The sequence below is a fragment of the Lactuca virosa genome, chromosome 5 (assembly GCF_052849685.1).
Source record: "Lactuca virosa cultivar CGN04683 chromosome 5, Lactuca_virosa_CGN04683_v6, whole genome shotgun sequence".
Taxonomy (NCBI): Eukaryota; Viridiplantae; Streptophyta; class Magnoliopsida; order Asterales; family Asteraceae; genus Lactuca; species Lactuca virosa.
The window spans coordinates 162,335,919-162,348,926 of NC_136430.1; the positions used below are offsets into that span (position 1 = coordinate 162,335,919).

The 13,008-nt window shown below is 34.8% G+C and overlaps 1 protein-coding gene across 1 annotated transcript; it reads right to left on the reverse strand.

Annotated features, from left to right (window-relative positions):
- Nucleotides 1-7,800: 7,800 nt before the first annotated feature.
- LOC145114999 (nucleosome assembly protein 1;4-like) lies at nt 7,801-12,361 on the reverse strand. The gene is made up of 11 exons (XM_079051134.1): nt 12,143-12,361; nt 12,024-12,067; nt 11,796-11,891; nt 11,433-11,525; nt 11,104-11,191; nt 10,941-11,002; nt 10,649-10,833; nt 10,376-10,556; nt 9,458-9,501; nt 8,456-8,690; nt 7,801-7,930 (listed from the first exon to the last, which is right to left on the reverse strand). The coding sequence occupies exons 1-11, from the start codon at nt 12,210-12,212 to the stop codon at nt 7,928-7,930; spliced, it is 1,101 nt and encodes a 366-aa protein (XP_078907260.1). The 5' UTR covers nt 12,213-12,361; the 3' UTR covers nt 7,801-7,927.
- Between the last annotated feature and the right edge of the window lie 647 nt (nt 12,362-13,008).

The window sequence follows — 13,008 nt, forward strand, 5'->3', positions numbered from 1 at the left end:
GCGGGATCCTGAATCGCTTCGCCTTAACCCAGGCTCGAAACCCTTCTTGATCCTCCCGTTCCTTGGTTGTTAGCATTAGAGCAGTTGTGTCTTGAAATGACCGGTTCTCCCACACACATAGCAGGTGTGACTGGCCCCAACATTTTTGTTGATGTTGTTGTTGTCGCGGTTGCTGTTGTTGTTGTTGTCGTTGTTTGGCTGCCGGTTTTGCTGAAGCTGAGTTCTGCAATATTTTGCAGTATGACTCTTCCGATTGCATTTTGTGCAAAACATCTCCATGCATTCTCCATGATGATGGGAATTGCATTTGTTACACTTGGGGAGGCTTCCAGCATATGGTCTTGATGGTATCGATGTAGTGGGTATCATGGTCGCATGAACAGTAACAACATGTTCTCTCTTCGAGGACCCTCGAGTTAGCTGTCCCTTTCTCTTATTCCCTGACTCTCGCTTCCTGCTCTTAAGCTTGGGGTTTGGAGTGCCTTGATAAGCGATCACTTGTTGGTTTCTGTGGTCGTTACTTCGACTGGTGTTGTCGACGCTATTTCCACCTCTGTTGGTGTTGTTTGCGTTGAGTTGTGCCATAGAAGCGGTTACGGCAGCGGTGACAGCAACTTGGAATGTAGTAAAGTCCATCTGCAAGAGTGGTGCTTCACGGGTGTGCTTGTTATTTCTGTGGAATGACATCTTCTGCTGCATGATGATAAGCAGGATCGTAAGTAACGACGGTCATTTCCGGTGGTACTCTGTAACTTTCGCGTTCGTATGGTTCACAATGTTTCGATCTATATCCCTATGGTGTGTTTATGATAGTAGGTAATTTGTAAACTTGTCACAAATATTAAGTCTTATTCATAGAGTTCATAGGTTATTTTGGTTTCAAGGTTCTTGAGTATCTAACGGTTTCGATGGTTTGTTTGTGCAAATAAGTGAAACCCCATATTAAAACACATAGCATTTCTACTAGAAATAGCCATTTTTAATACAGGAAAATTTGCCTGAAGGGCATACATTCCATAGGAAAATGTACGATCCGACAGTATTACGACATAATATCCATAGAAACACAATACTAGTAGGAGATACGGCTGGTTCTACATACTGTAGAACCTATAATAGCAAGTAGTAGAGTACGTTCTATCAGTTATGATGAAGATGACACTCAATCGTCAAGCTGGCGTATCAGGAGTTCAGCCAGTTCATTCACCTCCTGGGTGATTACTTCTTCCCTTTTCTCGAACGGCTCTAGCTTCGGCCGCAAAGAGTTGACGCTTGAGATTGGCTATTTCTTTCTCAAGAGAGCGTATGTAGTCTGTATCACTTTCCTGAATCGTGTGTGGGTCTGATAGGGCTTCCGATGGGTAGGGCTTACTAGGTGTCTCCTTAACGTCCTTTCCTTCATCTGACTCCCGGTCAGATTCGTCATATTCATAATCAGTTACCACGTACTCTTCCGGTTCCACTCCGGGTCCCACCTCCTGACCCATTGCAGGGCCTCCTTCAGGGTTTTCTTCAGGATTGTCATCTAGACCCACCTCAATATCCCGATAGACTACTAGAGCTTGATAGTAGGGGCCGTCTTGCTGCATTCCTACCATATCGCCTGCATGGGAAGTGTAGGTGTGAAAAGTGTGTGCATTTGGGTGTATAAGGATAGTATTCTTAAAATACTCCTACAGTTTTATTTTTCTTGAGTTTAGTTCCTCTAACCTATTTGGATAGTTAGATGGTAAATTTTCGGTTTATTGACCATCACGATTATTCCCAAACATATGTTGATCGTACTTTGAATGAATGTAGTTGATCAGGCTACATTGATCCCAATACGATTACATAACTGCCCAGGTTAAATCGCAACGTTCAAATCCCCCAAAGACTTTTATTGTTTAGTATTATGCTGTTATTCTAAAATGCGCACATAGGTAAGTATTTTATTTACTCTGTTCAGAGTTATTTAGCCCCATTGTGTTTATAGTTGCATATCATGTATGGTTAGATATGCTAGTTCACTATAAACAAAGCTCTGATACCAACTTGTCACACCCCCGAACCAGATGGCGGAAACGTCCGAGGGCTCGTGTGACTTACATTGAAATATCATCACAATGAATATACATGAAACATAACATAAGCATCACCATGCATTAATACATTACAACCGTCATTGTTCACATCAAGTACATTGTTTACATTACATAATCCAAAACATAAATTGTTTATCGATTGACATTACACTAAAGACATTTCAGAAACACGCTTGATAATTCTTCAATCTAACGGTTACCTGAGAACACAAGTTATTTTGAAAACGGTCAACATATATAATGTTGGTGAGTTCATAAGCAGGTTTGATGTAAAAATGTTTTGTATTGTTTGTAAAACTCAGAAAATCTGATACTTTCTGTAACAAAAATTGTTTACGAAAAAGGTGTGATGATCCATAAGTATACGTGTATATGATTTCAAAACATGTAAAAGTGAAATGCCTTTCATAATTGTTCCTTGTATCATAGTTGTTGTAAGTAGGAGTGAAAAATGTCGTTCCTCGGAAAACCCGATGTTTTCCGATTTAAATAGTATGATAGTTTTGTATTATTGTATAATCACTTTGCATCGTCACAGCGTATGAATATGATTTCCCATGATTACTTAGATGGTAATGGATCTCTATGTGAGTCGTTATAACCATGCATAATAATGACTAATTCGCCTGTCTTGGCATTTTATCGAATGTCGGTTTTGAATTAAGATTTTGTCACCCTAGACTGGCCGAGTCTAACTGTAGCGAACGGCTCATGTGTGGGGGAGTCACCCCCGTATAGATCTATACACAAATTCTCGCTCTCCCTCCAGGAGACTCTGATTATAACTACAGACTACGACCGATACTTATTGGTGCCACTCGTTATTTCTCACTAAATCCAAATGAAATTGAATAACATTGTTTTACAACTCGATTTATGTTTACGTGAATATAAGGTAAGCCTAACAGACAAAAAAAGAGGACAACGGAGGCCCACTAACTTTGTATGTTATTACAGGTTGTCGAGTATGCTACGGACACGTTATAGCCCATTAAGCATATGATGAATGTTTAGGACCATATTAGCAATGCAAATGGGCCACTAAGGCCCAATAGCATGTCGAAGCTAATAAAGGCCCGTCGGGCATGTAATTGGGTCACCAAGGCCCAATATACATGTTTTGTTTATATCGGGCCCAATAATCGATATTGGACCCACTCCTTGAATGGTTTATCTGTTTTGTCGTTAAATTTTAGTATAGGATTTAGAATACACTTAGTGTTTACTTTTTGGCGTTAAAATACTCAGCGTTGTTTATAACGATATTTTTAGTTTTTATAAAAATACCATTTTTAAACCTTCTTGTTGTAAAATTTTATATCTTTGATCAAATTCTTTTAGAATTTACATATTTGGCTCAAAATGTTTATTTGATCATTTCAGTCCCTTTTTCATATAAAATTTACATTTTCAGCTCTTAATGGTACAAAATGATATTTTAGTCCATTAGATTATTTAATTTGGCATTTTCAGCCCAAATAAGATCTTAAATTATAATTTCATCCCAAAATACCACTTTTGACGTTTTCAGCCCTTATTTGCTAAAAATTTACATTTTTGGCCCAAAATCTAAAAACTTTGCATTATTAGTCCAATTTAGCGAAAAATGTCATTTTCAGCCCTTGAACTTAATTCATTCACGTATTTGACTTTGTACTTTGATAACTTTACAATTTTAGTCCCAAACTTCCATATTTTCGCAAATTTGGGCCCAAAAACTGTTGGGGCCCAAATATAAGCCCAATAAGCAAAAAGTTATGTTTTTGGTCCTTTGAGAAGTTTTATTTCCATAAAAATCATATTTTATATAGATATATACCATATTATCCTTGTAAAATCGAAAATGTCATCTTTTAACCAAATCTTTGTTATTTTTGCAAAAATGACACCTATGACAATCTTGGCCTTGTTTTTCACCTTTTAAACATAAAGATTCTTAGATCTTTGAAATATGTTGTTTATTTTGTTATTATTCATGTATCCTTCACACTTTAGCCATAGATTTCGAGATATAGCAAGTAATATCATATTTTTACAGCACAAACCAAAGAAATCACATATAACAAGCATACACACATAGATCAACACATAATACTTGTATTCTCCCCCAAAAACAAATAAAAACCAAAAACAAGGGGGTATGAACTCACCTTGGGGTTTGTTGGTTCGGTTTTGAGGAGTATGTGGAGAGATTTTTGGTCCTAGCTACAACTTGGAGGTACTTTCGAACTTAGAGGAGTTCTAGGAAGTTAGATCATGAAACAAAGCTATGTAAGAAGGAGTTTTAGTAATAAGTTGGAAGTAGATGTTTGTGTTTGATACCAATTTACCAAAGGCTGAAGAAAACTTGATGAAGATCCTTAAAAACCCAAGCAACTTCGAGATTTTGAGGGAAGAAGGAAGATGTTCTTGAGAGAATTTGGAAATTGTTTGAAAGTGAAATTTTGGTGTGGATGTGTGGTGCTCTCGGTCGAGGATAAGAAGAGAGGAGAGAGAAGGAGATGTGATGTTCACCTAGATGCATGAGACATCATGCCTTGATATCCTTTGGATAAAAATGATGTGTCAAGACTTAATAATCCCCATTAATCCTCCATAAACCCCCTTTTTTTAACTTGGGCCGAAATGGACCAAAGAAAGAAGGAATGAGTTAGTTTGGCCCACTTCAATTCTTGGTTCGAGATCATGAGGTTTATAGAAAAATTTTCGGCCCATTGGGCCTTTAGGGTAGTTCACGGGCCAAATTGTATAAAAGAATGGGTTTTATGGCCCATTAAAGTTAATTGAGTCAATTATGGCCCAATAAGGCTTATTGGAGTAGTTTATTCCATTTTAGGCCCAATATGGCCCAAAATGTTAAGTCTCATGAAAGTGGGTTGAATTAGAGCCCAATTAAGAGTTCTAAGCCCAAACTAGTCAAATTGGAGACTTATTGGTCCATTAGGCCCAATAAGAAAATCCTAGTCCATATTGGACTTAAACCGGGATTTTTAGGGTTTCCAATCTTTTGTTGACTATTTGAAGTGTTTGTATAGAGTGTTTGATGGAATTTTGGTGTCATTGAATGAACATCATGCATGTTTTCAAATTTTTGGTTACAAATGTTATCATCATTATTGTTACAAAAGCATAGAATTCCCAGTTGTGACACCCAAGTCTTTGATGCCAGGTTTGTGAAGAAGCGCGAACGGCAGAGAACGTAATTTTTGGAAGTGATTGAAGCTTGAGTAGAGGAATTGAGTAGAGTCCACCATTACTTGGACCCGTGAGGAGGGTGCGGTGTGTAGCTGTGTCCATAATGACAAAAAAAGAAGAGTGGAATTCAAAATAGACATCATTGTCTAAACAAAATTTTTGAACAGAAAGAAGGTTTCGTTTGATATCAAGAACATGAAGAATATGTGTAAGAGAGAAGACTTTATTTGGTGAGTAAAGTTTAGAAGAGCCTATGTGAAGGATGGGTAAACCCTTACCATTGCCAACATGGAGATTATCCTCGCCATAGTAAGGCTCGACATTGTCAAAACCATAGAAATCATGTGCCACATGGTGGTTTGATCCTGTGTCGGGGAGCCATGATGTGGATCTTTGTGAGCGATAGTCTGCATCGTTAGCTGATGGTGGTGCTCTTCTGAGTGTGGCAGGGTCGCGATTTGGGCACTGAGACGGAACATGTCCTATTATGCACCTGTTACATGTACCAAAAACGGTGTTTTGATTAGAGGCCCAAGAAAATTGACTACGATTACCTCCCCCTTGATTTATGTTGTTGAAATCTCCTTGAGTGCGATTAAAGTTGCCTCGTCCTCTTCTGTAATTCTGACCTCGTCCATGAGGATTACCAGACCTGTTAGTGTAAAATGCTTGAGCACTTTGGTTGTTGGTTGGCTGAAGTTGAACGCCAAGCTGAGAGAGAAGCTGTAGTAAAGCCTGCAATTGATCTGGTGAGGAAGTAAGAGAGACAGGTGGGGCTGTTATGTTGCGGCTTGTTGTTGTAGCCATGAAGGCTTAAACGGATGAGACCTCAGGTGTTGATTTTCGGACCATATAATCGTGATCAGACAGAAGGCCATGTAATTCGGAGAAAGATGTAGGAGTTTGTCGAGTCAAGATGGTTGATTTGAGACCATTATACTCTTCCCTAAGTCCGGGCATAATAAGCATGACTAAGTCCTTTTCTTTTACAGGTTCACCGATGTTAGCAAGAGCATCAGCATAGGCTTGAGCCCGGTTCAGATAGGCAGGGGAGGATTCATCAGCTTTCATCTCAAGTTTCAGAAGTTGGGTCTTTAGAGTGTATTCCCTAGAAGATGTGTGCGGAGCGTAGGCACGCTCGAGGGACAACCACAGATCTCGAGAAGTAGCCCTCTGTACGTGTTGGAATGAGGCTTCAGAGACAGTCGAAAGAATCAACATACGTACATGAGCATCATTGGCGACCCATGCTTGGTATTGAGGGTTGGGTTGTGTGGTTTGTGTAACAGATGAAGTGTCAATTTCTTTCCCAGTGGTTGAGGTTTGGACTGAGATGGTAGCAGGTGGACATGGGATTGTGCCGTCAACATAGCCAAACATGGCATTTGTAACCAGAAACGGTTGAAGCATGGTTTTCCAATAGTCATAGTTTGTAGGAGATAAAGTAAGCCCAAACTTGTGGGAGTTATGAGCAGTCTTTTCAATTGTAGAAAACGCTGTAATAGGATCCATGGAGGAAAGGAAAAAAAAAAGGAAAAAAGAGGTAGGGTAGGATTACGAGATGTGCTAACCAGAGAGATGGGACAATCTTTGTTCGATGCATGTTTCTTGTGCGATGGAGCTTTTTTTTGGTGGTAGGGTTAGGTTTGTTTTGATCGGCTCTGATACCAAGTTAATCTTGGTAAATAGAATTGTATTATGAATTAATGTTAATCACGTATTACATCAGGTAGATATATAATTGAGACATTTACACTCTAGTCCCTATACTAACAATGATTACAAATATTGTCTAATATGTTGAATAAAGGATAAATTGCAGACTTGTTTAAAGTATATTGTTATTTCAGGCAATTGGCCATTGAATAATCGTTTCCAAGACCAAACAATTGAAACCAATGTCAACTAGCACCGGTTTTATGTCTATTTCTGAACCGAAACGAACCGACCGGTTTTAAAAAATAAATAAATAAATAAAACCAATTAAATTAAACCGTTTAAAACCCGGTTGAACTAGTTAAATTGAAATAAAACACTAGTTAAATTGAATAAAAACACAAAGATAAGACATTTTGCATAAGAAACTTTGGAAGTTTTTAACATACATTTAGATTTCTTTTATCACTGTGTGCATCTTTTGTTTTGATATCAGTTTCAGATATATTCTTTGCAATTCACAAAGTGAATACGAGAACCATTTCAATATGAAATAATCAAATAACATTTGGCTTGAATTCTAATGCTCATGTTGGCCAACTTTGTACTCTAAAAATAACAAAATACTCCTCCCTATTGGATATTTGATAAGTTTTTTTTATAGCAGTTCAATAAAAAAAAACATGAAAATTCTAGAATTCGTTTGACCCATTGATAGGAATATGGGTAAAAAAAAGTAATGTAAGCGTCGACAAATAGTGAAGTGATATTAAAAAAATCTAGGTGTCTCCAATAAAAAAGAACAAGAAGATAAATACAGGACATGAAACGAATCAAACAAGAAAAAGTACAAAAATAGAGGAGAAAAACCACAACTGCACACTTTTAATTAGCCACGTGGTGTGATCTTAAAGAATACACGTAGCCACATCTTTGTTTCATCAGTAATTCAATTTTTCTAAACTTCATACGGGTTTTTGTGCTCAAACTCATCACTGCATTAAAGTAAGAACAATGAATTAGCATAAAACGTGCAACTTACAAAATGGAGAATCTACCCAGGTACAATTTCCTATGCATGGGGTACAAGCACTGTGGGGCGCATGTATTCAAAAATTGAAACATACATACATGAATGTACATATTAGTAACTGGATACGTTATAACATTTATATACATTTTCATTTTCCTATAACTTATTACTTTTAAAATTTATATAAAAAAAAAAACTAAGTATTATAAACTAAAAACTGGAATTTAATAAAGAGAAATGAAATTAAAAGAATTTTAAAAATTACAAAAAAAAAATGCATCATTTTTATTAACCATTATAAATTTATATATGTAAATCTCATTCAATAATTATACATTAAAAAAAATTAAAAGGTGACTACAATGATTTTGGAAACGGTCAAAGAAAAAGACAAAAAAGTTGAAAAAAAGACAACGGCTTGAATTAAATAATGAAGGGAAAAAAAAGACACTTTGAAAATTTTGCAAGTAATAAATTAATAAATTACCTTCTTTTTACTGTTTACATTTTCTTCATCGTCATCCTCATCCTCATCATCATCATCATCTTCAACATCATCTTCAACATCATCGTCGTTTTCGTCGTCATCATCATCATCATCATCATCATCATCATCATCATCATCATCATCATCATCATCATCCTCAAATTCATCATTCTGGGCAGCCTCACCAGTAAACCAAGAGACAGCATGAGGAATGATTTTGTCTCGAATTGTTGACCTGGAAAATACAAAATTTAGTAACATTTAAAGTCTCTGTGGTGTTTAAATGCTTCAAAATAAACATAAGAAAGAATTTAAATCTCAAATGTATGGAACAAACAATTTGGTTTCATATATTTAAGCAATCAGTTTAACCACACCCAAAATCAGCTATTTTTTTATAAATAGAAACAAAGCGCAGAATACAAATCTAAGGTGTTTGTTATTTTAACTGAATGATTTTTTCTTTGTTAGTGTTGTAAGGATAAATTGTTGAGTGAGTAAATGATGTCTATCTGGAGTATGTATTGTATGAACAAAGATTTTTAATAAAATAACAGAATGAATTGCCTTAATGAGAGTAAATGACCATTTTGCCCTTCTATGTAAGGGTAAGGAATTAAAAAGTATTGAGGAGGGTTAAAGGTAAAGTAGTAAAAAGTAAGTTATATATGATTGTTTCTTTTCGACTTTATAATGAAAGTCAAAGAAAGAAGGCTTTCCTCATTAAGTCATCACTTATTACAGATTTTCCCTCATTTATTTTTCCTTCCACTTTCCCAATTGTGTTGTTTCATTTTCTGAAATATTTTTAATACAAAATTTGATGGAAAAAAAAAAAGAGAAACAGGAAAATAAATTCATATTCACTCAAGTTGATCAATCTGAAGTTTTTTTTTTTTTTTTTTTTTTTTCTGGCAAATAAAAGAAGAAAATGCATATCTCCAATGAATTTGTCATTTGAATTTCATTAAATTATAGAGTTGCACATTAATGAGTACGTACCCAATGTCATAATCATGTTCCATCTGATTCTGAAGCTGTTCAGCCTGTTTACACAGTATGGAGGAGAATCATAATACATAAAAAAACAGAAGGGAGTTAAAGGCTTATATTATATAGAGCTTTTATAACAAATATTTAAAAATAATAATGTTGTTATTTCTTGTTATTAACCCTATCAGTTTTGAGTTTTATGTTTTGGCAATAAAAAGCAAAGTACAATTGTCCTCCCCAAAGGCAGGCACAACTAAATTCATTCCTTCATACTTTGACTTTAAAATCAAACATGTTACTTTTCAACTTCAATTTGCATATAACACTTTTCAAGCACAAACTACATATTTTATGAGCTATGATAAGTATTTACCAATAATATTATGCTGATGTGACATTTGTGGCAATGTTTATATCGTTTTGCATTCAGGAAATCAACTTTTTACCCTTTTTGTTAAAAGAATATTGTATGTATAAAGTACAGAATGGATAAATGATGTCTGGAGAAGTATGTATGAACAGAGAATGTTTCTTTTTTGGACTAAGTGGACCATCTGAATTAGAGTAAATGACCATTTTACCCTTCTGTTTAAGAAAGTACTGTGTGGTCAATTGATAAATAATGTTTTTCTACAGTAAGTATATATGAACAAAGACTACTTTTTGGACTTAAAGGGACTGTCAGAATGAGAATACATGACCATTTTGCTCTTCTGTTTAAGTAAAGTAGTGCTAAACTTACTGTTTAAATGACCATTTCACCCTTCTGTATAAAAAAGTATCATACAGAGATAATGTGGTAACTGGATAAATGATGTGTGTCTGGGGTTAATATTTATGGCCAAAGACTTTCTTTTTTCCACTAAAATGACCATTTTACCCTTCTCTTTAAGAAAAAAAAAATAAAAAAAGCAGAGCTAAACATACCGTATCCTCATCCATGTCGTCTTCATCATCAGGGATTTGTGGAGGATTGAAAAAGTTGAAGAAGCTTTCACAATCTTCAGTTTTTGTAATTGGTGGCTTTGGGCTTCTAGAACCCTTCTTAGCTTTCTTCCTCAGAACCTTTTGGGTCAAATTTTTCCCTGGATACCATTCGATCTTAGTCCTACAATTTTCCATGAAACAATATTTAATTGCAAAGCAGAAACTTATATAAAAAAAATTGAAACTTAAAAAAAGAGCATATAATATTAATACCCAATTGCTTTCTCTAAAATATGTTCTTCCTCGTTGATCATCTCATATGTTTTAGACAACACAGAGTTCTTAAAATAAGGATTAGGATCAAAAAAGAGTTCAAGCTTAAAACCCTTGGCACCAGTAATTCGAGACCACTTAACATCTTTTAGATACTGGAGAGCTCCTTCATCAGATTCAGAAATCTAAGGAATCAAAGAATGTAATCAATAACATATGTTTAAATATAAGGAAAATAAAAATACAATATAAAATAATGAATTTTGGAAAAGTTTGTGTGGTATTCAGTCACCTCATCAGCTAGCACTTCATTGGACTTCATTGCAGTGAGCCAGAAATTTGGTACACCTTTATCTGTGTGTATCAAAATTCAAAAGTGTCTTTAATGTTTAGATGTTTGTCAAAACAAAAGTACAATAGGAAACTTCTATTGATAAAAATAAAAAAAATGTTACCTCCCTTTGACTCATTATTTTCCTTATCCACCAAATTATCATCTGAAACACCTTCAACTTCAGTCAAACCATTGACTATTTCATATCTCTGTAAGTGAACAAGATTTAATCATCGGTGTGCCTTTTTTTCTTTAATATAGAAAGAATATAGAAAAAGTCAGGTAAAGAAGGTTTTTTCTTTATTTTTCCCTTCTTTTGTCTCAGATACTTTAAAACATCCAGATACCACTTGATGGAAAAAATAAAGAATCTTGAGAGCATATTGAAAGCTTGTAAAGTGATTACCAAACAAAAATGAAAAAAAAAAAAGATAAAATGATTATGGATACCTTAGAATATAATGGCTCATACAACTTCATATACTTTGCTTCCAGTTCTGCCTTTTCTTCAAGATACTTAGCCTCCAGCTCATCATATCGACTCTGTATGAAGGAAGGTTTGTAAGAATGCATCATTACCTCAACTTACACTGGACTTAAGTTTTCGTTTTGGTGCATTTTCAATATAATGATGTTTCTATTTTAGTTCTCAAATTCATCAGTTGTGAAAATTCAAGAGAAATGTAATCCATAGAAGTTAATTGCAAAAACAAGGAATAAACAGCCTTGAAGTTTAGGTTATGGATATGATCATATGAACTGAAAACAGATCAAACAAATGCAGTGCAATAAACACATAGATTCAAGTCAAACCTGAAGATCCTTAAGAACACCAACACGCTGCCTAACTTTGGATGAAAGAGTGTCCAAGAAATCAGGATGTTTTCCAGTCAAATTCTCAAGCTTATTCTGTACAAAAGAGCAAATCAAGACATTGAGAAACATAGAAGTACATACATAAACACATCCATCCAAACAAAATGAAAATTCAAAACAAATCCGATTAAATCTGTTATCTGATTAATTTTAGAGTTCGCTTACCTTCAGGACGTTAACAAGTCCAGCACGATCCTCATCAGTAAAAGCTACAAAACAAAAAATAGAATAATAAAAAATCGGTAACGAATGAAACACGAAGAGAGTTGAGGATTAAGAAGTACCAGAAGTAGCAGAAGGGAGAGCGGAGCTAAGATCGGCCATATTGAACTGATCTTCTTGATTACTACTCATTGCAATCGATCTTCCGAGTGCAATTGAATTCTACAAGGAGTAATATGGGGGAGGGAAGAACAAACTAAAACCCTAATAATGTACAGGGAGATCGGGGTAGGAGATGACCCTAGTGAACTGGCGAAGTACCTTTTCTCTGCTGTATTGTGTCTTTCTTTGCTGGAAGAAGCGTAACCGACCAAAGGAGGGAACAGTTTTATTGGCCGTTTTGAGGGACAATAACTTTCAACTCTCTCCTCGTTCCGTCAAAGGAAATATACTTACAAGTATTATATTATATTGTCTCGTTTTAAAATTATTTAGTAAAATATATAAATTAAGAAAACATTAATTAACATTAATTTTATTAAATAAAATAACAGTCTTATCTTTTTGTTATATTTAATTTCATTATAATTGAAATTAATTACATGGTAGTTTAGCCAATAAAGGATATTTTTGTAAAATGATATTTATTTTTAAAACTGGACTATTATTTTGAAACAAATCAAAAAAGAAACATGGACTATTAATACGAGACAGTGGGAATATATTACAAAGACATGACTCGCCACAGTTTGAAAAAACTTGAGACTAGACATTACCACCAAATCACATCTAACGTTATTTAGAACCTTTTATATATATATATATATATATATATATATATATATATATATATATATATATATATATATATATATATATATAGAGAGAGAGAGAGAGAGAGAAAGAGAGAGAACTAAGCTCAATTTAGAAAATAAAAAAGATTGAGAATGGGGGAATCATTCTCAGTCACTCATTTATTTTTGCCGCA

Coding starts and splice junctions, on each gene's coding strand:
- LOC145114999 (XM_079051134.1), bottom strand. CDS start 12,212: ATGAGTAGTAATCAAGAAGATCAGTTCAATATGGCCGATCTTAGCTCC. Junction 12,068..12,142: donor TCTCCCTTCTGCTACTTCTG/GTACTTCTTAAT, acceptor TTTGTTTTGTAG/CTTTTACTGATGAGGATCGT. Junction 11,192..11,432: donor ATGAGCCATTATATTCTAAG/GTATCCATAATC, acceptor GTTCACTTACAG/AGATATGAAATAGTCAATGG.